Genomic DNA, 24400 nt, shown 5'->3' on the forward strand with positions numbered 1-24400 from the left:
GCCCGACACTCGGAAGAACGTGTCCTCTTAGTTACAACCTCCAGTTTCTCAAGCTGGTCTTCTCATTGGTGCATTTTCTGACATGCGAGGCTGAAAGGGGACTCACCGACTGAGGGGAGAGCTCAGCTTCAGGCTTCATCAGCAGAACGCTCTGGTCTACGGCACGGAGGGCACAGAGGGAGTGAGGAGTGGCCATGACCTCCAGGTTGTTGTGTGAGGCCGGCAGGCTCTGGGCTTCGGAGAAACTCAAATTTACCTGTAAAGAGGATATGATTATGGCATTCAATTTACTAAGTATTGCTACCTCAACACTCTCTTCTACCCCAGGCTAGGACTAGTTCTTTCTACACTTGGCTTCTCTTCATCCGTTTTAGACCAGGCTTAAGAGGTGCATACACCTCGGGGCTACTGGTTAACTATCTCCGGAATAACTTGGAAATGTGTTCCCAGTTAACTCAGGTTTCCTGCGCCTTCTATAACTGGTGAAATGTAAATTGGTTTTGGTCACATTGAAACAGAATCCTGAATGGGAATAAGAACACACATGCTAACAAAGATACATACCTTGCTATAGTTGACCTCTCTCTGTGCAGTGTTTTTGTGGTGAATGTGTGTAGTTTGCCTGGTGCCATGAAAAATCATGCGACCAGCTGCCTGAAGTCTCCTCCAGGTGGCAGTCTTAGTCATCTGACATTCAAAAGGAGTGCGGTACTGTTTATCGGGATCGGGGATTTATTGGGTCATTAAAAAAATTGAACATCTAATATACATTCTGAGAGTTAACTGGTTGAGAAAATTCAAAGAACTGTGAATAAAGAATAAGAACTACAAAATAATGGAAAATTGTGCCTAATTTTTTCAGAGATTTGATTCTGCTTTGGCCAGAAGAAACTCACTGATAAGTGAAACTATCAGTTCCCTATGTTTATGTAAACATTTCCTGAGTGGAATCTGAGTTTTATTTTATATTCAAAATATAAAATAAAATCATTTAGAATTTAGATACTGTAGTAGCATCAGGTAACTTTTTAGGTTCTTGAACTGCAAGTTGATTTGGATTGGAATGAAATGTCAGTATGTTTAGTTAAATAATATTTGGCTTGGATTGCTGAAATTAACTATGATAACCCTGCTATGTGATCTGTGAATTAATGTAACAGTTGGATTCATGTATCATGAAACCTATATAAAAAATATTAATTGATTTATCCTCAAAATGAAATAATATTCATCTCTAGGCTCACCTGAGTGGCTCAGTCGGTTATGCGTCTGATTCTTGGTTTCAGCTCAGGTCATGATCTCATGGGTCATGAGATTGAACCCTGCGCTCAGCAGGGAGTCTGCTTGAAGGTTCTCTCCCTCTGCCCCTCCCTTCACTCGTGCTCCCTCCCTCTCTCTCTCAAAATACATAAATAAATCTTTAAAAAAATGAAGTAATATTCATCTCTAGAGTTCAATATATTATGAAAACACTGCTTATGGAGAATTCTATTTTAAGCATGTTTGTTTTTATTTTTAGAACATTTAAGTTTCTTAAAATATGTTTGTGACTGCCTATTTCAAATGAACACATGAATTATTTAGGATTATAATCAACTGAAAATACTATTAATCAAGAAGTGGCTATGTTAGAAAATGTAAAATGTTTTATTGATATGAAAACAAAAGAGAATTTTAAGACATACTTTGAGAGTCTTCACTTAACCATATTAATCAATGTTATCCTTAATAAATAATCATATCCAGTCAAGAATGACAGGCAATTGAAATTCTTACATTGTATTTAACATGTATCCTAAATCTGTTATTTTTAAGGTAAGAAAGAGGGATATGAATTTTGAATAGAAAATGGCTTTTCTCTATCCCTATGAAAATTGAAGAAAATACTTAAAGTATATTATTGATTTGAGGGAACACACATCTCCAACTGACCTGGATCCTCCCTCACATTCTCAGCCTGCTCTTCACTCTGTTCATCAACCTGTCAGGTTGTTTACCTTCTAGGGTCCTCAATTTGTAATTTTAATAACTTTCTTTTCTAACTTTTAGTGGTAAATAAAAACAGTCAACTTTCTTCTAAATACTTTTATTTTTTCATAGCTTATCTTTACTTTTTTTTTTTTGAGAGAGAGTGAGAGAGAGAGAGAACGCACCTACGACCCTGAGATCATGACCCGAGTTGAAACCAAGAGTCAGACGATTAACAGACTGAGCCACCCAGGCACCCCAGCTTATCTCTACTTCTTTTTCTTTCTTTCTTTCTTTCTTTTTTTTAAGATTTTATTTATTTATTTGACAGAAAGAGACACAGTGAGAGAGGGAACACAAGCAGGGGGAGTGGGAGAGGGAGAAGCAGGCTTCCCGCCAAGCAGGGAGCCCAATGTGGGGCTTGATCCCAGGACCCTGGGATCATGACCTGAGCCGAAGGCAGACGCTTAACGACTGAGCCACCCAGGCGCCCCTTATCTCTACTTCTGATGAGTAAGTTACAAGATATTTAACATGAAGACGTTGAGAATCATGTCCGGGGGCTTTTGATTCTTTGTGGAGTTTTCTGGTGTTACTCAGGAGTTGTCACATGCTTTGTACCAGAGAAAAACCACTGCTGGAATGAGCAAACTGTGCTGAAAGTGATTAGCATAACACGGCCCTTCCAAGGTTTAACAAACACCTAACTACCATGATTGGCAGGAAGGGCATGGAAGCTGGAGACAGGAATCTCCCCCAGGTTCACAAGTAACACACAGAACATTCAAACAGAACAGAAACTATGCTCTTGGAAACCTTCCTAGCATTCTTTAGGAAGATGGAATTAAAAATTAAATCAGCATCCATTGTGTACTTTTCTCGGATCATTATTTATGTGGATCATTATATATTTTAAAAAGGATAATCTAATATAGTTTTCATTGCAGAAATGTTCATTTGCTATAAATGCAGTTTTAATCTCCCAAAAACTCATGTTAAAGAGTCTTTTTAGGTATATTTTTATTTATTTATTTATTTATTATTTTTTTTTAAAGATTTTATTTATTTATTTGAGAGAGAGAGAGAGAGCACATGAGAGGGGGGAGGGTCAGAGGGAGAAGCAGACTCCCCGCTGAGGAGGGAGCCCGATGCGGGACTCGATCCTGGGACTCCAGGATCATGACCTGAGCCGAAGGCAGTCGCTTAACCAACTAAGCCACCCAGGCGCCCTCTAGGTATATTTTTAAAAAGATATGTGAAGTTGGTGAATGTCATCTGATTGTTAATGTTAAAATTACAGCACAAAATTCTCTTGGGATAAAGCTTATTTATATTTCAGTAGGCTTCTTATTACAACTATGTATTCTTTGGAAATTTGCAAGTATGTTAGATTTTTCTGCTATGCTATGGTCATTATCATAGAGGGCCCAGGCTATGTTTCTTAACATGGGGCACATACATATACCTCTGTTCTGTATTATCAGAATTTAACTCACAGTGAGTTACTGGTTTCTGCAACAGTACATGGATGTGTGTCAGGGGGTACAATGGGGTAAAACTGACACATCCTTGTGAAGCATCATTTTTAATTGAAAATTTAGGGAACAAAACACTGCAAAATTAAAACTATTTAAGCTTTATAATAGAGCAGATTTTGGATTCCACATGAATTTTAAGATAAAACAAGAAATTTTTAAAACATTGTGTTTATGGCCACCTGCTTTGGACTTCTTCACTAGCCCTCTCAGGCAGGGTATGGCATCTCTGTCAGCCTTTGGAGGTCCTTTGGAGGATGTTTTAGGAGCCCTATGCAGCAGTTTTTAAAATGGACATAATTTCCTTCTTTTTCATACCTCCAAAGGGGAGATGAATAAAAGAACTGCTTACACAAAAGACCCACCTTATTGGCAAAACAGTTTTCAATCTCGAGTTTCTCAGTATCGGCGACAATTTCTCCACTGGGTAAAATAGCATAAACCAGCAACTGGGCAGCAGGAACGATGTCTGAGTCCACTCGAAAGGAGAAGGAAAATACCCCTTTTGCTGGAGAATAAAAAAAGTCCAAGATAATTGATTAGGAAGAGGGAAGAGTTCTCAACTTTAGAAAGAAGAGGCTCTCCAAACTTACTCACATTTGGAGCACACGAAAGTAAGAGAAGACTTGCATTTGTACCATTGTGCACGTACACCTACATGCTGAACCAATGACAGTTTTTCTTAAAGATGTAGGATTACTTGTTCATTTCCTTTGCTTAAGTAGAGAAGAACATTTAATGCACATTTTGGTTTTAAAATTAAAAAAAAAGATTTCTTAAGAAAAAAGTCGAGAGGGTGCCTGGGTGGCTCAGTTGGTTAAGCGACTGCCTTTGGCTCAGGTCATGATCCTGGAGTCCCGGGATCGAGTCCCTCATCGGGATCCCTGCTCAGCGGGGAGTCTGCTTCTTCCTCTGACCCTCCCCCCTCTCATGTGCTCTCTCTCTCTCTCATTCTCTCTCCCTCAAATAAATAAAATCTTAAAAAAAAAAAAAGAAAAAAGTCAAGAGAGAAGAACTTCTAGACATCTTTAATTATCTCTATTTATGATCCAAAACAACACAATGCCTGTCATATGCCTGAGGATAATCAAAGAATGCAACACAGTCTCTACTTCAGGCCGTTTTCAATACTGCAGAGATACAAGGACAAATAATGACATACAAAACAAGGTGTGTCTCTGATTTTTATCAGAGAATTCCCTGTATTTATCTTAGTGGTTTCTTTCTGTGTGCATACATAGTGCTTATAGGATATACCCACTTAATATTCTCATAAATGTTCTAAGTTCCTTATAGCATAAAATACTTTAAAAATTGTAGCCGTCCTATATCTATAGAAAATTTGAGGACAGCTTGTGGTGAAAATACACAGAAACCGCAGGGTCAAAATAAATTTGAAACTTCTGACTTATGTCATTTAGCATAATATCCTCTAAGTCCATCTATGTTGTCGCAAATAGCAAGATTCCATTCTTTTTTTTATGGCTGAGTCGTACAGCATAGAGAATACAGTCAATAATATAGTAATAATGTTGTATGGTGATAGATGGTGACTAAACTTATCATGGTGAGCACTGAGTAATGTATAGAATTGTCGAATCAATATATTGTACACCTGAAACTAATATAACATTGTGTTAATTATACTTCCATAAAAAATTTGAAATGATAATACTAAAACCATATAAAAAGCACATACAAAGCATAACACCTTGAGGGCATCTTGAGGGCATGGACCATATTTTATTAATGTTTTTATCTAAAAGTCTTTTTATAGAGATATATGAAAACAGGAAGATATATTATCTCCAAATTTAGTTCTCCTCAAGGATAGTTCAAATATATAAACCTCAAATAAAGTTTAGCTATCACAAATTATAAACAAAGAGATATCCTATCTTTCATTTATGAATTAGTTTAAGAATATTTATTGTGTACCCACTGTGTGCCAAGGACTAATAGAAAAAATGAGGTTTCAAAGATAAAAGACAAACACATTTTAATCTTTGTAACATGTTATTGTTCATTTTTTTTTCCTGGATATTCTGACCCGTTTTGGGTAAATGAGCTTTTTGATCTCTCTAAATATGCTCTGTCAATAAAAAATTTTTATTTTATTTTTATTTTGTCTTAGTAAAATGTTAGCCTATAATTATTCAAATGAATAGAAAAAAGGGAAGCTACTTATGAGATTTAGACTGGGGATGTGTAACAAATAAATAGACTAAAGGGATTCATCTTTTTGTAACAGACCCTTTTTTTGAAAAGTCAATTATTCTTTCATCAAGAGATGTTGATGATTCAAGAAAATCCAGAAGGAAAGTATGATCTAAGATATAGAAATGCTGTGAACCAACTTGACTTAAATGACATTTAGAAAACACTCCACTTAAGAGCAAAAGAATAGAAATGCTAACATTTACCAAGGTAGATCATATTTCAGGCCATAAAATTGTGTCTCAATAAATTTATTTTTTTCATTTTTAAAAGATTTTATTTATTTATTTATTTATTTATTTATTATTTATTTATTTAGAGCATGCATGAGCAGGGGAATTGTGGTGGGGGAGAGAATCTCAAGCAGACTTTGCACTGAGTGCGGAGCTAACTTGGAGCTTGATCTCATGACCCTGAGATCATGACCTGAGCTGAAATTAGGAGTCAGACACTTAATTGACTGGGCCACCCAGGTGCCCCATGTCTCAGTAAATTTAAAAGATATGATCGCAATGGCATTAAATTAGAAATCAATAAGAAAAATATCTCAATATTTAGAAACTAAATAACATTTATTTTATGAACCCCCATAGTCCAAAGTAGACATTCAAAGGGAAATTTAAAAATGTTTTGAACTGAACATAAATGAAAATGTCACTTGCAAATACTTGTAAGATGCAGATAAAGCAGTATCTTGAAACCTAATGTTTGTCTAGCCTCTTTCAAAATTTCTTGGGACTAATCACTCTTTGTCATCCTAGAAAGGATTACACAAGGCCCCACCAGTATCTAATTTAGATAATTGAGATGATGATATTTGGGCCTTTTGAGCTGATGAAACTTACATGAGATTTTGGACTTGAGTTAATGCTATAAAGGACCGAGGCTTTTAGGGTTGTTGGAACGGGGTGAATGCATTTTGCATATGGGATGGATGTGAATCTTTGGGGCCAGAGGGCAGTTTGTGATATGTAGACTAATGTCCCCACAAAGATAGCATAATCTCAAACACTTGTGTATGTGATATGTTATATATCAAAAGGGACTTTGCAAATGTGATTAAGTCAAGGACCTTGAGATGGGAAGATTATTCTGGGTTATCCAAGTGAGCCCAATATAATCACAGTGATCTTTAAAGCAGGGGCAGAAATGCAAGAAAGAGGTTTGAAGATGATGTACTTCTGGCGTTGAAGACAGAAACTGAGGCATGCAGGAGGTCTGTAAGCAAGGAAACAGATAATTAATTCCCTAGAGCTCCAGAAGGCATGCAGTCCTGCTGACACCCTGATATTAGCCCAGGGAGAGCCTGACCTACAGAACTAAGCTGATAAATTTGCATGGTTTTAAGCCAGAAAGTGGGTGGCAATCTATTATAGCGGCAATAGGAAACGAATACGAAGACCTACACAGTCAGTTTTTTCTTTGGTGATTTTCTGCGCCTTCAAATTATTTTATGCGTTTTAAAACATTTAATTATAAAATGAATATATTTTACCTTAGGAATAAAATTTAAAATATAGAAATGCTATAAAATGAAGAAAAAATACTAAATGGGCTAAAATGAACCTACTATGCCATCTTTTTATATTAGCTTCCTCATCTTTGGTTGATGGAAGAAGGTTGGTGATCATCATCTCTATAAAAAGTACATGTAAAATGTAAGATGTGAAAATAACTCCATCTTGCTACAATGTTCAGGATTTGAGTATTTGAGAGAAAAAACCCAGGAACTCCTGGAAGTACTTACTGTCTCCTCGTTCAATGGACAACACATGGCTTCCCGATTGGGAGATGCTTCCTCTTGCTTTGATCTGAAGAGGGAAATATATCCATTATCATTTTAAAGGGCACATCCTAAAATACGTAACGTATTATGTAAAATACTTACATAAACGTATTTAAAATATATAAGTAAATTATCTCACTACTCCAGTCCAAAAGTTTCAAATACTCAAGTTCTCTTTCGTGTTTTCCTATATGTATAGTGACATACCTTAAATAACAGATATAGAAGTTTTGCAGTGTTTTAATATTTTACTTAATGTTTGCTATTTATCTTGACTATTAATACTTCAAGCTTACATGTTCTTTCAATAAATATTTTAAACATACACAAAGCAATATACAGTAAAGGCAGATATAAAATATATGTCGGTATTCTCTATTGTTAAAAACTAAATGTATTGATACTCTCTATGTACCAGGCATTGAACTAAATAATTTGGTTTTCAGATTTGATTTAATGTGCACAATATTCCCATGAAATAGGTATAAATACCATCCCTAGTATTCAGGGAAGATGACTGATATTTGTCTTTACAAATGAAATTATATAAATAGCCCAGGGTCACATAATTAGGAAGCAATAAAACTAAGATTCTAACTTATCAATTTTTTTTTTACTTTTTCAAAGAATTTTAAAAAATATTATTTATAGTTAATGTTCCTATATAGAATCTCCTACACATAAATTTTTCTTCTTAAAATGACTTACTTGAGTAACTACCAATTTTGGATCATATTTTTAGCTTGGGACACAAATAGGTTTATTGGTCTCAAAAGTATCATACCAATTTATAATATGCCTGTCAATGTCCTTTTCTCCTGCAATTGTACTAGTCATGAACTTTGTAAACTATTTAGAAGCTTTATAGGTGTAAAATGCTACTGGCTTTATTGTTTTTTTTTTCACTTCTCCAATTAAAGTCGAAATTGAATATTTTCCAGAAGATTGTTTATAATTTTTTTTTTTAAAGTAGGCTCCATGTGCAAAATGATCCCAACATGGGGCTTGAACTCACAACCCTGAGATCAAGACATGACCTGAGATCAATCAAGACTCAGATGCTTAATCACCAACTGAGCCACCCCGGTGCCCCAATGTTTATAATTTTTATTTCCTGTTGGTTAAGTTCTTGATTTCTTATAGTTTGCTTATTTTTCTATTGAGTTTTAAGGAAAGCATTCTTTTTGACTAGCAAGGCATTTTTCTTAGGCTTTTTCCTCTCATTCAATAATTTTCCATTGGAACTCATAAAAACTAAACGTTTCAGTAGAGACCAGAGCATAATAAGAAATTAAAGCATTAATAACTTTATTAGGAAACAACTTTTCTTCAAGAAAAAAGGGTTTTCACTGATATCTTACAAAGGGCATTACTTAGGAACTCAATCTTTTTGGGGTCTACACAATTAGGAGGAGCTACAGTGGTTTCCATTCTTACCAAATAATAGAAAGTTAATTCTTTTTCGTCCTTCAGAATCTGTCCATTCAGGATATAATGTGCCCGGATATCCTGGATTTGTCCACAGGCCATGGTACCAGTAACAAGTTCAAGGGAAACGTAACTCTTGCTCAGGGAGAAAATACGCTTTACAGTGTGCTGTGCTTGTGTATGAAATTCTTCAAGCCACCAGTTATCAAAACAGAGGTTATTCTGTTTGTAAGTGACCTAGTGGAAAGAGTAAAAGTCTTAAAAATGCTATTTGTTAATGTACATTATGTATATATTGGTCACTCTAAGAGTTGTTTACTGAAGATTTTATGTGAACCGTGCTTATTTGGTTCCATCAGTCTGCTTTCTCAAGTAAAGTATAATCTGTGAGTGACTTTTCCTTAAGTTTATTTAAGGTTGTGCTATTCTGATTTAGTAGATAATATTCACTCACAGTCAGGATCAATTACTTTTTCTTAATACCCTTATGCCTATAAATTGCATACAAATATTTAAATTTTTTATGGAAAACAAAAAATAGCAGTATGCCAAAGAAACCAAACAAAATCTAATCTGTAATAAAATTATAAAAATATTGAATTTTACAAGGGAATTTCAAGATGATCTAATAAGTGTCTCCTGAAACTAGACCATGCTGTAAATGGAGTCTATCTAAAGTGAAAGTTTTCTGGCAAATAACATTTTCTTATAATTTAGGTCTCCAAATGGCTTAATTTCTATTTTATTCTTAATTGTAATTTCTTTTCTCCCTAGAATTTACATGCTTCCTGTATATCCTTAAATTATGTGCCCTCAGCAATCTCTTTGTAGTCCCAGATGCCCCTTCCCACTTACCGTAACTGTAAAGAGAGAAGATGTGAATTTGGTGGTATCGATGGAAATGTTCACCAGACCGTGCTCATTTGTGGTAAGGCTGGAATGGTATGCAGTTGCATCCACCCTGACGACTACAGTTTTATTGGGGATTGGTTGATCCTTCTCATCAACCAGAAGAACCTAGAAGTGTGGAAGTGATAGCTGGTGTTACATAGCAGTGACATCTTCCACCCTCTGTTGCGTTCACCTCTTGACCTTGGGGCCGCTGTCATTTACTGAAGATCTTAGAATCAATCTGAAAATAAGATTTGTTTTCTGGGCTCTAAACTATTTTTCTTTTTGACATTTCTATTTAGATATTCTGTAGGCACAAAACAATTGAGAATATCCGAAAAATGGACTCATAATATCACCCTTTCCAACTCTTCATCCCCAGTGTTCTCTATCTCAGTATATGGTGCTTTTATCCATCCCATAGGTTATGCAGCAATATCAAGGGCCTTTTAAAAAATCATTTTCTCTTTTTCGCTGACTAATGCTAACCCATGGCCAAGTGTTATCTCTTACTCTGTTAAATACATTTTATTTACTTCTCCTATTCCAGTTAAACCTGTTTAAGATGAAATAATTATCAAGGGGTTTACAATGGAGCTGGGAAGCCATTAAGGAGATGGGTCTTATGACCTCCTCACCGGAGGACCCATGAACTTTTGAACTGGGCCAAACTCAGCCCAAACCCCTGCAACCTGTTACAGAGGGTTTTGCTCAGTGATAGCCTTAGCAACCAATTATATTCAGTCAAGATTAGTTTTCTGCCATCAACACCAATCAAAATTCCTTATGAATAGCACATACAAGAATTCTCCTTGGTCTTTAAAAACCCTTGATATTTGTTCTCAGGGACAGGGAGCACTATTTGAACTGCAGCCCAAATCCGTGTTTCCCAAATTGTAATTCTGAGGCCCCAAATAAATGCTTTGTTTTTATTTTAGCTCCTCTTTTCTCAGCTGAGAAAACACAATATTTTTTCCCCATCTGGCTTCCAATAGTTTTTAAACCTTTTTTACTATTTTAACTATTTTAACTTTTTACACAGTTCACCCTCTTGCTACTTCATGCTGACTTCAAACCACTCTCTCTACAGTCTGAGCTAAACTGATCATGTTATTCTCCTTAAAACCTTCAATAACTTCTCAGTCCAAAATTCTGAACATAACCTAAAAGGCCCTCAAGATCTGTTCTGGCTTACCTATAACTATCCAGCCACCCCAGTTAGTTATATCTTCTACCTCAGTCAGTCACACTCTTAGTTCTCTGCTCTTTAAAAGCTGTTTCACACCTAGGGCCTTGGCCATTCTCCCCTCTTTCTTAAATTTCTGACCAAGTCATATTCATCTTTAAGTCCTTAGTTTTCTCACATTCTTTCCTTGGTCCGAAATGGCCCTGCCCAATCATATCTATACATTTATTAATTTCTTGCCAATTTGATACAAAATGCTGCAATAAATGAAGAAAATATAAAATTCATAATGTCATCAACTGTGAAATACTTAGGAATTTCACAGTTAATAAAGAAATTGACTATCATCTGCCAATTGTCTATCAACTGTCAATCGCTTATCAACTGTCAATTCAAAGATTAGTTACTAAAAAAGGAAACTTAAAATACTTAGAAACCTTATATCTCTTATATGACAGAAAATTGATAGTTTACTAAATTGGATATCAGTCTGAAAACTTACCAATATTATTACCAATATTCAGCTTTGAAGCTGAAAAAAACCCCTTTTATTTATTTTTATTTATCTATTTATTTTTTTTTTTTAAAGATTTTTATTTATTAATTTGACAGAGAGAGACAGCAAGAGAGAGAACACAAGCAGGGGGAGTGGGAGAGGGAGAAGCAGGCTTCCCGCGGAGCAGGGAGCCCAATGCAGGGTTAGATCCCAGGACCCTGGGATCGTGACCCGAGCTGAAGGCAGACGCTTAACGACTGAGCCACCCAGGTGCCCCTGAAAAAAAAAACCTTTTAAAACGAGGAAATAAAAGAGTATGCAGCCAAACTACACAGGAAAAATGTATTATAGAGGTGTGTTAGGAAGTTAACTAATAACAGTGTGCTTTATTTTTCTGAATGTGATGGTATTTGCCTTTTAAGTTTGTCATTTGCTGTAAATTTTCTCATTCTAAATAAATATTTATTTTTATAATCAATTGTACTTTTGTGGTATAAAAATTCATTTTCTTTAAGTCCACATCCCCCCAATTATGATTCTATTGAGAAGATATTTTACCTGCCCAAAAAAAGGGAGCCCATGCCTATAATGTGTATCCGCTTTTGTAAATTTCAGTTTGCTTAAGGTATTTGTGATTTCACATGATCCATGCCCAGTTAATTCCAACTCTGAAAAAGAAATAAGTGAAGTTGAATTGTTCTTTAGATTCAACTCACCTCCCGCCTCCAACCCAGCTTCACTCCATCCTGACAAAGTACTATCCCTAATTCTATTTTTTATCCTTTCCAGAATTTTTCACACTTAGAAAATACAAGCAACTTAACATTAGTTTCACCTTCATACAAAAATTATTGTACCTAATTCCCCAATTTCTCTGGTTTCACAAGTATCTTACTGGTTCCATCCATGTTATTAAATTCTTCCCATCTCCTCTGTGATCTTGCTCCATTTTTGTTTGTCTCTCTCGGATCCCTCCCCTCTCCCCATGACTTTTTGCATACAACATGATTCTTCACATTGGCCTAAAAGTATGCTTAAATGTCTATCACAAACTACTTCCCCAGCAAGACCCTTCTTTTGACTGTATGGCCCTTCCAGTATAGCCAAAGCCTGGTGCCTTTCCATTCAGTGAAGTGTAATCTGTGCTTTGGCTTCATCATCTAAAGCTTTATTGTTTTCCCCTATCCCTATGACTTCTAATTTTATTATGCTGGTTTATTTGACACTATGTCCTAAATGTAGTTGTTTCTGTGCTTGGGACTTTCCTTGTTTGTCTCTAGCCCCGATTTAGCAATGCTAAGTGAGTTTGCTTTCAGAATAATTGCACTTACTCTTAGGAGGATATAGATACAATTAGAATCATTCCAGATTTACATTTCTGGCCTTGATTTTGCTCTGGTTTTCTTTTAAAATTATTTTTAAAGCAGAATGAGTCAACTTCTATCTTGAAATTCCAGATTACAATTAATTATCTTTGACACATTCTCATCACCATAGTTCTTTCTCATCTACTCCTTATCTTGGTTAATGGCATTTCCATTTCCTAGGTCCCAGATCTGATATCTTTGGAGCAATTTTGAATAGTACTCTGATGTATCACATGTAACAAATTGTTTCATGTAGCCTCTCCTCTTTATGTCTGCTAGAATTATATTTTCAAAATATCAATTTATTTAGAACATTCTCCTTAAATCTATCTGCCGATATCCAAGGTTTTTAACAATCAAGTCTAATCTTTTTAGCATACGATTTACTTTTTTACACACCTTAGCCCCAATTTACATTTTCAGATTATTTTGAGACCAAACACATTTGTTTTATGCCAATCATGCATTCCCAGTCCATCATGAGCTTTCAAAATATTAGTCATTCTATATAAATCAGCTCACATGCTACTTTATAAACTTTCTTTGTCCCTATATAAGAATTAATTCTCTCTCTTCATACTCATTTGGACTTTAGTTTTTACATTTCTCGTGGAAATTTTGTTATGGTTATAAATATATACATACGAACATATATACATATACACATATACATACATACATGTAATTTCTCTTTAGATTTCTAGATCCTTGACAGCAGGGGCCGTGTTATTTTCATAGTCCCCAGAAACTACAAAGTGTTTCACATGGAATGGATGTTTGATAAATGCTTAACATATTGGTGAATTAATGAATTAATAAATATTTGAAAATAACACGCACCTGTTCCATCCTCTTTGACTTTGGCTTCCACTTGTATGCTCATGTCATACCCCTTCTGTCTCAGCTGGAATATTTTAGTCTTCACGAGTTGTGTGAAACAGCCTTCACTGTCTGCCTGAAGAGAAAGAAAGAGAGTTCCTGGGTGCTCTGGTTTGTTGTCAAAAAAGTCAGTTATCAATCTGTGAAAGTTTTTCAGTGGCCAAAGGAAATTTTACAAATGTTCTGACCATCTTTTAGGGGTTGATCCTTTCCCAAGCCAAAAATGACATCAAATTTCTTCCCAAGCCAAAAATGATATCAAATGTCATCATTAATCATTGAGTTACTCATTGCCAACCTCTGCCTTCCTCCTTCTCTTCTGAAAGCCTATCCCGTTTCTGCCAAATTAAATGTCCTAGTTTCAAAATGTGCCGTCATACTCTCTCTGCGTACATTGTTCCTCAAGTGATAACATTCTTTTTCTTCCATTCTTATCTTGGCCAACAGTTACTGCTCTTCTAAACGCAACTCAGATATAACATCTCTTCTGTGAGCACCTTCATCTACACATCGACTAAGAATTATATTTTCTAACTGTATTTCTCCATGCCTAGGACATTAATAAAAACATATATATTTATTGAATAGATGAATCATTATAGTAATTAGATTTCCAAACTAAACATTGGGACCCACATCTTAAAAAAGATTTGTTTTCATTTTTTTTACTTATTTACATGAAAATATGTATTGTGTAATAAAATTTAATCATATTTAATTTACTTATATTTATTTATAGTTTACTTAATCATTTTTTAATTTACTCATTGGAAAATAAAAATTAATTCCTGTGTCCCTGATATAGTAAAGTTTTGGCAACCTGATTTTTCTCATGTTTATCTTTCTTTCTTTTTTTTTTTTTAAGATTTTATTTATTTATTTGATAGAGATAGAGAGAGGGTGAGCACAAGCAGGTGGAGTGGCAAGCAGAGGGAGAGGGAGAAGCAGGCTCCCCACTGAGGAAGGAGCCTGACTGGGGCTCGATCCCAGGACCCTGGGATCATGACCTGAGCCGAAGGCAGACGCTTAACCGACTGAGCCACCCAGGCGCCCCTCATGTTTATCTTTCTTATTGATGTTTATTTTGACATTCATCATCATATTCATCACCCTTGCTTTTCATTCATTTGCTCTCTGCAACTTTTTTTTTTTTTAGAGAAAGAGTGCATGCATGCATGCATGGGGGAGGAGGGTAGCGAGAGAGGCAGAGGGAGAGGGAGAGAGAGAGAATCTTATGCAGGCTCCACACCCAGCACAGTGCCCGAAGTGGGGCTCGATTCCACCACCCCAAGATCATGACCGGAGCTGAAACCAAGAGTCGGATGCCTAACTGAACCACGCAGGCACCCCTCTCTGAAGCTTTGATAACTTTCTTTTCCGTACTCTTACAGTGCCCACTCACTGCCACTGGGCTTTTATGTTCTCTTTTTATGCTGGTTTCATATTCTTCCATATGAGGTTTAGATTCCATAACAAGTCATTTGATTCTCCCACTAACCAAATTCTTTTTTTTTTTTTTTTAAGTAAGCTCTTCACCCAACGTGGGGCTGGAACTCATGACCCTGAATTCAAGAGTCGCAGGCTCTACCAGCTGAGCCAGCCAAGTGCCCCCCCCCACTAACCAAATTCTTAACATCTGCCACATTCTTTTTCTATTATCTGTTTGATCAAGACCAACTTTGGATACTTCCACATTATCTTATGCCTTTATACCCGGCATGCTGATTGCTCTCAGAAGGAAATTACAAAACTGGCCAAATAAATACCACTATAAATTCATGAACGCAACTCTCAAGTGGGCTCCTAACATTGCCAGGCAATCTTACAATGTTTCCCTTACTCCACACTACTCTCTGTTGAACTGTTCTCACCATACAGTATTGTATTCTTTTGTATGATATTCTTTCTTGCATTAAAATCCATGAGAAAACAAGATCTGGTGTTAGTGTCCTGGGGAGAATGGTTTCCATATACCTGTTGACTGAATTCTTCACAGATACTTTGTGAATGTCTTCCATGGCAGACAGAACGGTATCGTGAGTATTTTCTGCATACATTAATTGTCACCAGACCAGAGACAGGCTTTCCATATGTGTATCTGTAACGATAAAGCAGTTATACAAAAGGATATTTGATATAAACAACTCAGATATTTTTCACATGATTTGATCCACTCATATATCCATCTTGTTCATAGAGCACATATACTTCCTTCTCATACCATTTGTACTTTCGAAACACTTATTCTGAAACTATGTCTTAATTATCTAAGTGGACCTACATCTACAACTCTAAGAGAAAATACTTACTGAATCTTTTTGAAACACTTCTAAATGAAAAATGAACAATGTAGTTTTTCTCAGATCTTTCCTCCCTTTCAGTTGAGGTTTTACTATAAGACTATCTTATTTCCTTCTTTCCCCGCCGTCAGGTTATCTAGGTTATAATTCCAGCTTTGACAATACCTAAGTTGTTTTAGGGAAAAATTTAAGGATATGTAGACAGGGTATTTCTAGGTCTTCCCTAATTCATATGTATTTTAAGAGGATAAATGAGAACTTAAATGGGAATTTAAATACACTAGCTACATATCATATAACATATCTGTTATATATGAACAGTATCATAATGACTTAGTCTGATTCTGCCAAATCTGATGGAAAGATATGCTAAGGTATGGTCTGAATGTTTGCATCCCCCCAAATTTATATGTGGAAATCCTAAACCCCAAGGATGGTAGTATTAGGGGATGAAGTCTTTGGGAGGTGCTTAGATAATGCAGGTGGAGCCCCAATGAATGTGATTGGTGCCTTTATAAAAGAGGCTCCAGAGAGATCCTTTGCCCCTTCCACCATATGAGGGCATGGCAAGAAGGTGCCAGCTATGAATCAGAAAGAACCTTCACCAGAACGTGACCATGCTGGCACCTTGATCTTGGATTTCTCAGCCTCTAGAACTATGAGCAATAAATTTCTGTTGTTTATAAACTACCCACTCTGTGGTATTTTGTCATAGCAGACTGAGTGAAGTAAGACAAGATGCGAAGCCAACCTTAGTCTGTTGTTTCTCAGAGTATGCTTAATGGACTACCTACATTGAAATTACCTGAGATATGTATTGAGATTCAGAGTCCTGAATCTTTCCTTAGATTTATGATTGGAATCTTTAGATGTGGGGGTCAAGGAATCTACATTTTAATTACCTCCATAGATTCTGATGTTCACCTAAGTTTGAGACCTATTGCTTTGGTCCAAATCGTGAGGTAGATGAGGTTTGACTTTGATGACCCTGATCCTCCCCTTTTTAAAGTTTTTTTCCCCCCTAATTTCTAGAAGTGCTGATAAAGCTATAAATTATTTACCAAATCTCACTTTGTTGAATGTTATCTTTAAATGTCACTCAAAGGGCTCTTCCTTCTGAGGGAAAAATCTAAACATCGAACTGGTGAGAAAGATGAAAATATGATCCTCACACTATTTTCAAAAACAAGAGGTAAAGTGTCTCTCCTCAGTGTATGTGGAGAATGTTCTACTGAACTAAAAGGCAATCAGGGAAGAAATAACTATGACACATCTTTTAAATTCTACATTATATAGCTATATATCTATTTAAGAAAGTCTGCTTTTTTCCCCCTAATTTTCCATAGTTTAAGAAATTGGGAGCAATAAAAAAATTGGGGATCATAGGATACAAAATAACACAGAAGTTATGAACATGAGCATGAACTTGAGCTGGATGTCCTGTGTTCAGTCTGGCACAGTCTCTGCCATGTACAATGTTTCATGAAGCTAGATTTTTTTTTTAACTGCAGAAGCAATATAGGATAGTGGCAAAGAGTTCAGGGTCTGGAGCCAGACTGTTAGACTTAAATTCTAGTCTCCCATTTACTGTATGTAGAAACTTGAACAAGTTTTCTATCCCCCACATGTTATAGTTTCCTCATTTGCAAACTAAGGATAACTATCCCCATCTCACAAGGCACTTAAAACATTATCTGGCACATTTTAAGTGTAAATGCTTTTATTGGTAGAAGTAAAAGTGTCCTATGCTGCCACCCCCACTCCCTAGCTGGAGCTCAGGCATGTTGGAGAGAAAGTCATTCTCTAATTAAAATACTTTGAAGTCTGATAACGACTACTTGCAATGCACATAAAGTAGGGAGATAGAAATGCTATGAAAAAATGTAACTCACAGGGCACAGACGGATACCGTAAATTCTTCCTCTAGAAAACCAATAGTCTTGGGCATTTTCACTTGGACCTCAAATTTGGGCAAAACTGTTGTTAACAGAAGGAAGAAAGAGGTGAAGGTGGGTGGGCAGGATATCCTGCCAGTATTAGTAATGACTATTACAGAACCTTATAACATAGGATCACATGAAATGATTTCAATTACATTAAGACGCAGCAGGGCCTCTACTGACCACAGAGATGTGTTTATGACCATGGGTATTTGTACCATGTTAACTTGGTTACGCTGGCCCTACATTTCCTAGAATTGTCTTTGAATTTGGTCAAGACTTAAAGATGGGAGGAAAGCAGCATCATTAGTCTCTGAAAGTCATCATGGTTAGATGTGGTGACAGGTACAGAGAGGCGAGGAAATTCCAATTTGTCCTTATTCTTTCCGTGTCCAGTTCTTCCCAACTGCTTGTCCTGCTGACTAATAGAGGCCCGAGACCCACCATCAGATGCTTGATTACAGAAATACTGAAGTGGTAGAAAAGAAGACGTACAGATACACACAGTCTTCCATAGATTCTTCTATGAGTTTCCCTTTGTGGTCCACTTTGGCGTCTCAAGTTACCCCTTGAAGGTGCTAAGTTATTCATCCCCACCAATGCTTCAGAACTGGTTAGTAATTTCCTCTGATCCACCAGGTCCCCCCTGCTGGACCCTTACCTTCCCATCCATCCTCTCTCACAATTGTGTAAGGCTAGCTGTTCCTGAATATATATCCCTGTTCTATAATCCTCATGGTAGTCCAGGTGAATTTGGGGAATGATAGTTTTGTGATAAGTCTCTTCATCCATGCCATCATATACTTAATTTACATGAGAAAATCCACATGATTGATAACTAATAAGATGGCTTTAATGTCTCACCACTTTGATTAGAGTAGTCTAAGTGTAGGTCATAGACAGCTAGGAGGTACCTTCAGTTATAAGATACAGATCAACAGATGCATGCAGATATTTGTTGTATTGGTTAACAATTTCTGTTTGAATAGGGTAACGGACCTATTAAAATCTCTCTTACCTCTTACTGGCTCTGTGATTTTTGGTGAATTACTAACTGTTCTAGTATTGATGTACTCATTTGTAAAATGGAGACAATATAGTATCTGCCTCAGATGGTTGATAAGAGGATTAAATGAGATAGTGCATGAAAGACGCTTAGTGAATATTTGGGTAAATAAAAAAAACTTGCTAATTTCCAACTACCATATGCTAGATTTTTGCTTGTACCTATGTGTAAAAACTCTTAAACTCTTAAATACTCTAATGTCATAAATGTCTTGGACACAGGCAGAATTCTTACCATATTCATTCACTTCAAAGGGGTGCTCTATTTTTTCCCCTGACTCCTTCTGCAGTTTGACCTTATAAGTACCCAGAGTGGGCTCCACTGAGAGTGGGAAGGAGAGCTGGCTGAGTCCTCCTTGCAATCTGAGACTTTGCCATTGGAAAATTCTGTTCCTCTTGGGATTCTATAGGTAAAAACATTATGAGTTCATAGAAACAACTGAAATATATAATTTGAGTAGAGGGACAGCTTTTAGGGAGGGCACTTTTGGGAGTTGGATAAGAGATGTTTGGTAAATTGATACAAAAGGTACTGGGCAAAGTTTTCTAGGAATTCTACACTGAGGAAAGGGCAGCAAGGTTACCAGCTTATGAGATAGTACAGCTCGCAATACCTCTTTTTGAAATTATGCATATCCATTTTGGTCAGAAATACTGGAAGAGTCGTGAACTTATATCATCTCAGGGGATTTTATTCCTTCATTTACATCTTATCCACTCTCCAAAGGATTGAAGATAGACAGGGAAAACTGTTTAGTTTTGGTGAAGTGCTAGTGGGGAGGGGAGAGGTGGCAAGGGGCAATGGAACATAACTGGTAGTAAGTCCTCATCTCGACTGAGATGCATAAGATATTACCTACCTCAATATAAACCACTGGGAACTGGAAGGAAAAAAAATAGTATGAGTATGGGATAGAGGTTAGAAAAAGAAAGCCATGACATCAGCACTGATAAACTATCTGGTTCAGAGGAAATGAGTCTGTATATTTCTTGTCCAAACAAGGAAATGTGCCCCAGTTTGGTTCACGGCACTTTACATGCTTAGTTTGGGACATATATCTCTTGAGAAGTCATGACTTTACTTTTATGAAATATTGTACAATTGTGGAAACCTATGCTAAGGTAAAAAGGGCCAAATAAGAAGTTTATTTTGCAGATGAAATTTGTCTCTGAGAAAGTCTCCATTTCTCTAAGGGAGAAATCAAGTGCACTTATTTTCTTTTGTTCAATAAAAATTACTGGGATCTTTAAAAGGATAAATTCAACTGAATATTTTATTTTAATAATGCAGTTGGTGAACTGATTCCCCTATTCTCCAGCAGTAGTACTCTTATGAGATCATATTGGTCTCAGGTTCTCCAAAAGAATAGGCTTGACATTTTTGCCTGTTTCCCCCAAACTCATCCACCATAATGAGACTTACCGTTTCATTCAAAGGGTGAAAATTGACATCCACAGAGACAACGCGGAATCTCACTGAAACAGAGAGATTTTTCCCTTGAAACTGTCTAATGGGAATCGGGGGGTAAATAACACAGATAACGACATGCCTGGATTTTCATGACTGCAGAATAAAGTAATAGAGAACCACACACCCACCCCTTAAAGTTGCCCTTGCTGATTTGTTTCCTGATACCTGTTTGTCCCGGTTTGTAGATGGGTTTGTCTGTTTGGACAAAGATGAGGCTGTCTACTTTTGTGATGTGCACTGTCTTCCTCTTTATGAACTGCTGGGTTGGCCCCTTCACCTCCACAGTAATCAACCCTGAGGAAGATGGTAACTCCGGAAGCTGTAAAACAGAAAAGAGCTGAAAAATCTGCGCAGACCCACTTTTGAATGTCTCAGCCTTTATGACTTTCTTATTTCTCTGGTTAGTCCCGGAGAATGAGTAAGGAATAAGTCGAGAATTATGTCCCTGGATTTATAGATTCTTATGTTAATGTAACATGACAGTAACGCTTTGTTGATTTAAAGGGAAAATGTCACTGCAATAAAAGGAACTAGTTCTTCAAACTGTCAACTGTCATGAGGGTGAAGGAAATAACATGTTTTCATTTCCACAGCAATATGATGGTATTAAAATAATTATCAAATGTTATTTTCCGATGGTCAACATCAACATTCTGTGTTATCACTGGTAGTAAGCCCTGTGATTAACTATTTAATTCCTTATGTAATAAAAAGTTACAAGGACAAGACATTAACCAACAACCACTTGTCAGATCTTAAATAAGTCACTTAAATTTATGAGTTTCAGTGTTTTTATGGGTAATGGCATGAACTTTATTTCCCTCACAAGTTTAAGAGCAAGCAAAATCTTTCCCATAGCTACTATTACGTTTTGCATATTGCACTGGAATTGTTTGTAAATATTATGAAAGCATAGTCAGTAGACCTTCACTTTTAGAATCTAATTTGAAAGTCACTTTGCGCCTCTCAGTTTTTTCACTATGCTTTTTTATTGTCGGGTGTCAGGACACCGGCATCAGCTAATATGCTCTTCCTCTAATGAGCTTCCATATCCCGAGGAGCCATACTAACAGTGAATGGGCTGCAGTAGAAGGAGTTCTTCTCTGTCACCAGGTCTGTGAGGAGGGTTCTGGTCTGCATTCCATACTCCAGAATTATGTTCAGTGTCACTGTCTCATTCAGGTGATTAAGCACGACACAAGCCTTCTCAGAGACCCCAGTGTACAGCTCTGATGGGACCAGCACCAGATACTGCCTGTGGAGAAGAAGTTTCTGGATCAATCATGGAGAAGTTAAAAAGACATCATTATTGTGGCTGCTTTCTAGATCATCTTTTCTGTAATCACCAATCATGGAACAGAGCCAGATTTCAGCAAGAGGGTAGAGGAATGTATTCTTCAAAGGCTAATCCAAAAGGTCTTAGAAACTCAGAAACCTCCAACAAGTTAAACATTAATATGCTTCTCTTGTGTTGTGGGGATATTCACTCTCACAATATTTGTAAAACTATTCATAAGCTATGGATAAGCAATCCATGAGTCATTACGTATTTTGGATAGAAATTATTTTCAGGGGTGCCTGGGTGGCTCAGTCGGTTAAGCGTCTGCCTTTGGCTCAGGTCATGATCTTGGAGTCCTGGGATCGAACCCCACATCAGGCTCCCTGCTCAGCTCGGAGTCTGCTTCTCCCTCTCCCTCTACCCCTCCCCATCTCTTTCGTGCTCTCTCTCTCCCTCTCCCTCAAATAAATAAAGTCTTTTTTAAGAAAGGAAGTTATTTTCAAAATTAGAAATGGATCAACATGGGATATTGTTCAGCCTTAACAAAAGGAAATCTTATCATTTGCAACAACATGGATGGGCTTTGAGGTCATTATAAGAGAAATATGTTAGAGAAAGATAATATTGCATGCTGTCACTTATATGTAGAATCTTTAAAAAAAAAAGTCAAATTCATAGAAACAGAGAACAGAAAAGTGGCTGCCAGGGGCTGGGGTGGAGGGGTGTTGAAGGAAATAGGGAGAGGTTGGTAAAAGGGTACAAACTTTCATTTATAATAAGATGACGTCTGGGGATATAATGTATGACCTGGTGACTATAGTTGATAACTCTGCATTGTATAGATGAAATTTGCTGGAAGTAGAATTTAAATGTTCTCACACACAAAAAAAAAGAAGAAGAAGAGTAAATACGCATGAGATGGATGTGTTAATTCACCTAATGGGAGGAATCCTTCCATTATATATGTATGTGAAACCATCACGTGGTACACTTGAAATATTTTGTAATTTTATTTGTCAATTATATGTCTATAAAGCTGAAATAACTTTTTTTTTTTTTTAGCAACAACACAATGTGATTAACCAATTGATTATCACTGAAAGTGTTAAGAACCTGTCTACACGTGGTCTTGGGTTTCATGTGGATGATATGAATTTCCTTATTCCAGGACACTAAAGTGATAGCAATTAATAGATGAGGAGGAGTTGAATTGCTTTGCAGTATTATTTCAGAAGCAATTTTAGCTCTTTCCCCTCTTTCATTCTGTTGGAAGCCAAGCCAAACCATGTAACACTAATCACCAAATATATTACCATGTCCACCCAGAAGAAAATATCCCTTTCCTGTTGTTCTTTACCCATCATTTACAACCACTCAAACGTGCTGTACTATGCAATGCTCTGATTGCCCAGGACTCTCTCTCTTTCTGGAGTGTCCTTGTCTATCTGGATACATTCTATTTACTTCAATAAGACTTATCACCAAAACAACTTTCTCTCTGCAGACTTAGGTGATGTCCCTTCTCCTATCTCCCTTAAAGATTCCAGGAGGAGGGAGGTTTTCTCTGTGGGCATTCTCACAGACTCCTGCAATGCTTGCAGGTTTTGCACTGTATTCCTTTCTCTGTGCACTATCTCCTCCTATTTTCTATACTGTGAGGTATTGAGGGCAGGGTCCACATTTTGTTAATCTGTATATTCCCAAGATCTAACGCCAGCCTCTACAGGTTTGCTGAAGAATTGAGTGGTCTGACACACACATCCTGGCTTGTGTGAAAGTCATGCATCCACCCTGGAGATCCCTGACTGAGGGAAAATACGGCCACTGAGTCATTTCACAGTGGATGAGACACTGCAGCCCTTTTCATGAGACAATAAAGAATGTATCCTTTTTTTTTTTCTTTTTGGCAGGAATTCTATGTTATTATTTAATGAATATTGTATAATTCTGTATTCTTATTTGGTGAAGGTTTCATAAATGTTATTGCCCTATGTCTCCGTGTTTTCTAGAACTGGAGTATGCTTCTTTCCACATGAGCCATAACAATTTACTGACCTTTCCAAACCCCTTGAACAGCAGATAATTTCATAGGAAATCAGAAAATAAATAAGAGAGACATATCAAGAAGCAGATAACACAATGGAAAAGAGAAGGACAATAGAATTTTCTGGAAATGTTGCTTACGGTTTTGAAGCAGTGGAAGCATCTCTGGGAAGGAGCAGGAAAAACAGAATCAAGACTGGATTGGGCAGTTGATTTCCCCTCATGGTGTGGAGAGAAAGAGGAAATAATAGGAACCTGAGTCCTTGATTCCTTGAACTCTGTTCTTGTTCCAGAATCACTGGTTTTTATTTTACCTGATGGGCAGTGAAAGTAAACTGCTAACCATTTATTTTTGTAACATATTAACTACTTCCAGTATAAAAAAATCAATTCCAGATTATTTCTATGACCATCAGTATTCTTTGATCCACTTTCTCAAATTTTCTGTCTTTGAAAAATAGGACTTTTAGGCTACACTGGCTCTGATCATTAATCAGTACCTTAAATATTTTTAAGAAGAAACAAAATAAATTATATGACTTGAGGAAA

General features: G+C 36.6%; 1 protein-coding gene across 1 annotated transcript in view; it reads right to left on the reverse strand.

The window, feature by feature from the left end:
• LOC116623539 (pregnancy zone protein-like) overlaps window positions 1-24108 on the reverse strand; it is a 44629-nt gene extending 20521 nt beyond the window's left edge. Inside the window, exons 1-15 of the mRNA XM_032390759.1 lie at window positions 23993-24108; window positions 21601-21784; window positions 20695-20848; window positions 20482-20534; window positions 19919-19939; window positions 19294-19462; window positions 17946-18030; window positions 15728-15851; window positions 13713-13829; window positions 12066-12173; window positions 9790-9951; window positions 8944-9171; window positions 7468-7531; window positions 3869-4011; window positions 107-256 (exon numbers count right to left, since the gene is read on the reverse strand). Coding sequence (XP_032246650.1) covers window positions 107-256; window positions 3869-4011; window positions 7468-7531; window positions 8944-9171; window positions 9790-9951; window positions 12066-12173; window positions 13713-13829; window positions 15728-15851; window positions 17946-18030; window positions 19294-19462; window positions 19919-19939; window positions 20482-20534; window positions 20695-20848; window positions 21601-21784; window positions 23993-24075 — 1845 coding nt within the window. The 5' untranslated portion in view covers window positions 24076-24108. The remainder of the gene's footprint in view (window positions 1-106; window positions 257-3868; window positions 4012-7467; window positions 7532-8943; window positions 9172-9789; window positions 9952-12065; window positions 12174-13712; window positions 13830-15727; window positions 15852-17945; window positions 18031-19293; window positions 19463-19918; window positions 19940-20481; window positions 20535-20694; window positions 20849-21600; window positions 21785-23992) is intronic.
• Window positions 24109-24400: the final 292 nt, after the last annotated feature.

This window comes from Phoca vitulina, unplaced genomic scaffold, assembly GCF_004348235.1.
Source record: "Phoca vitulina isolate PV1807 unplaced genomic scaffold, GSC_HSeal_1.0 scaffold59, whole genome shotgun sequence".
Taxonomy (NCBI): Eukaryota; Metazoa; Chordata; class Mammalia; order Carnivora; family Phocidae; genus Phoca; species Phoca vitulina.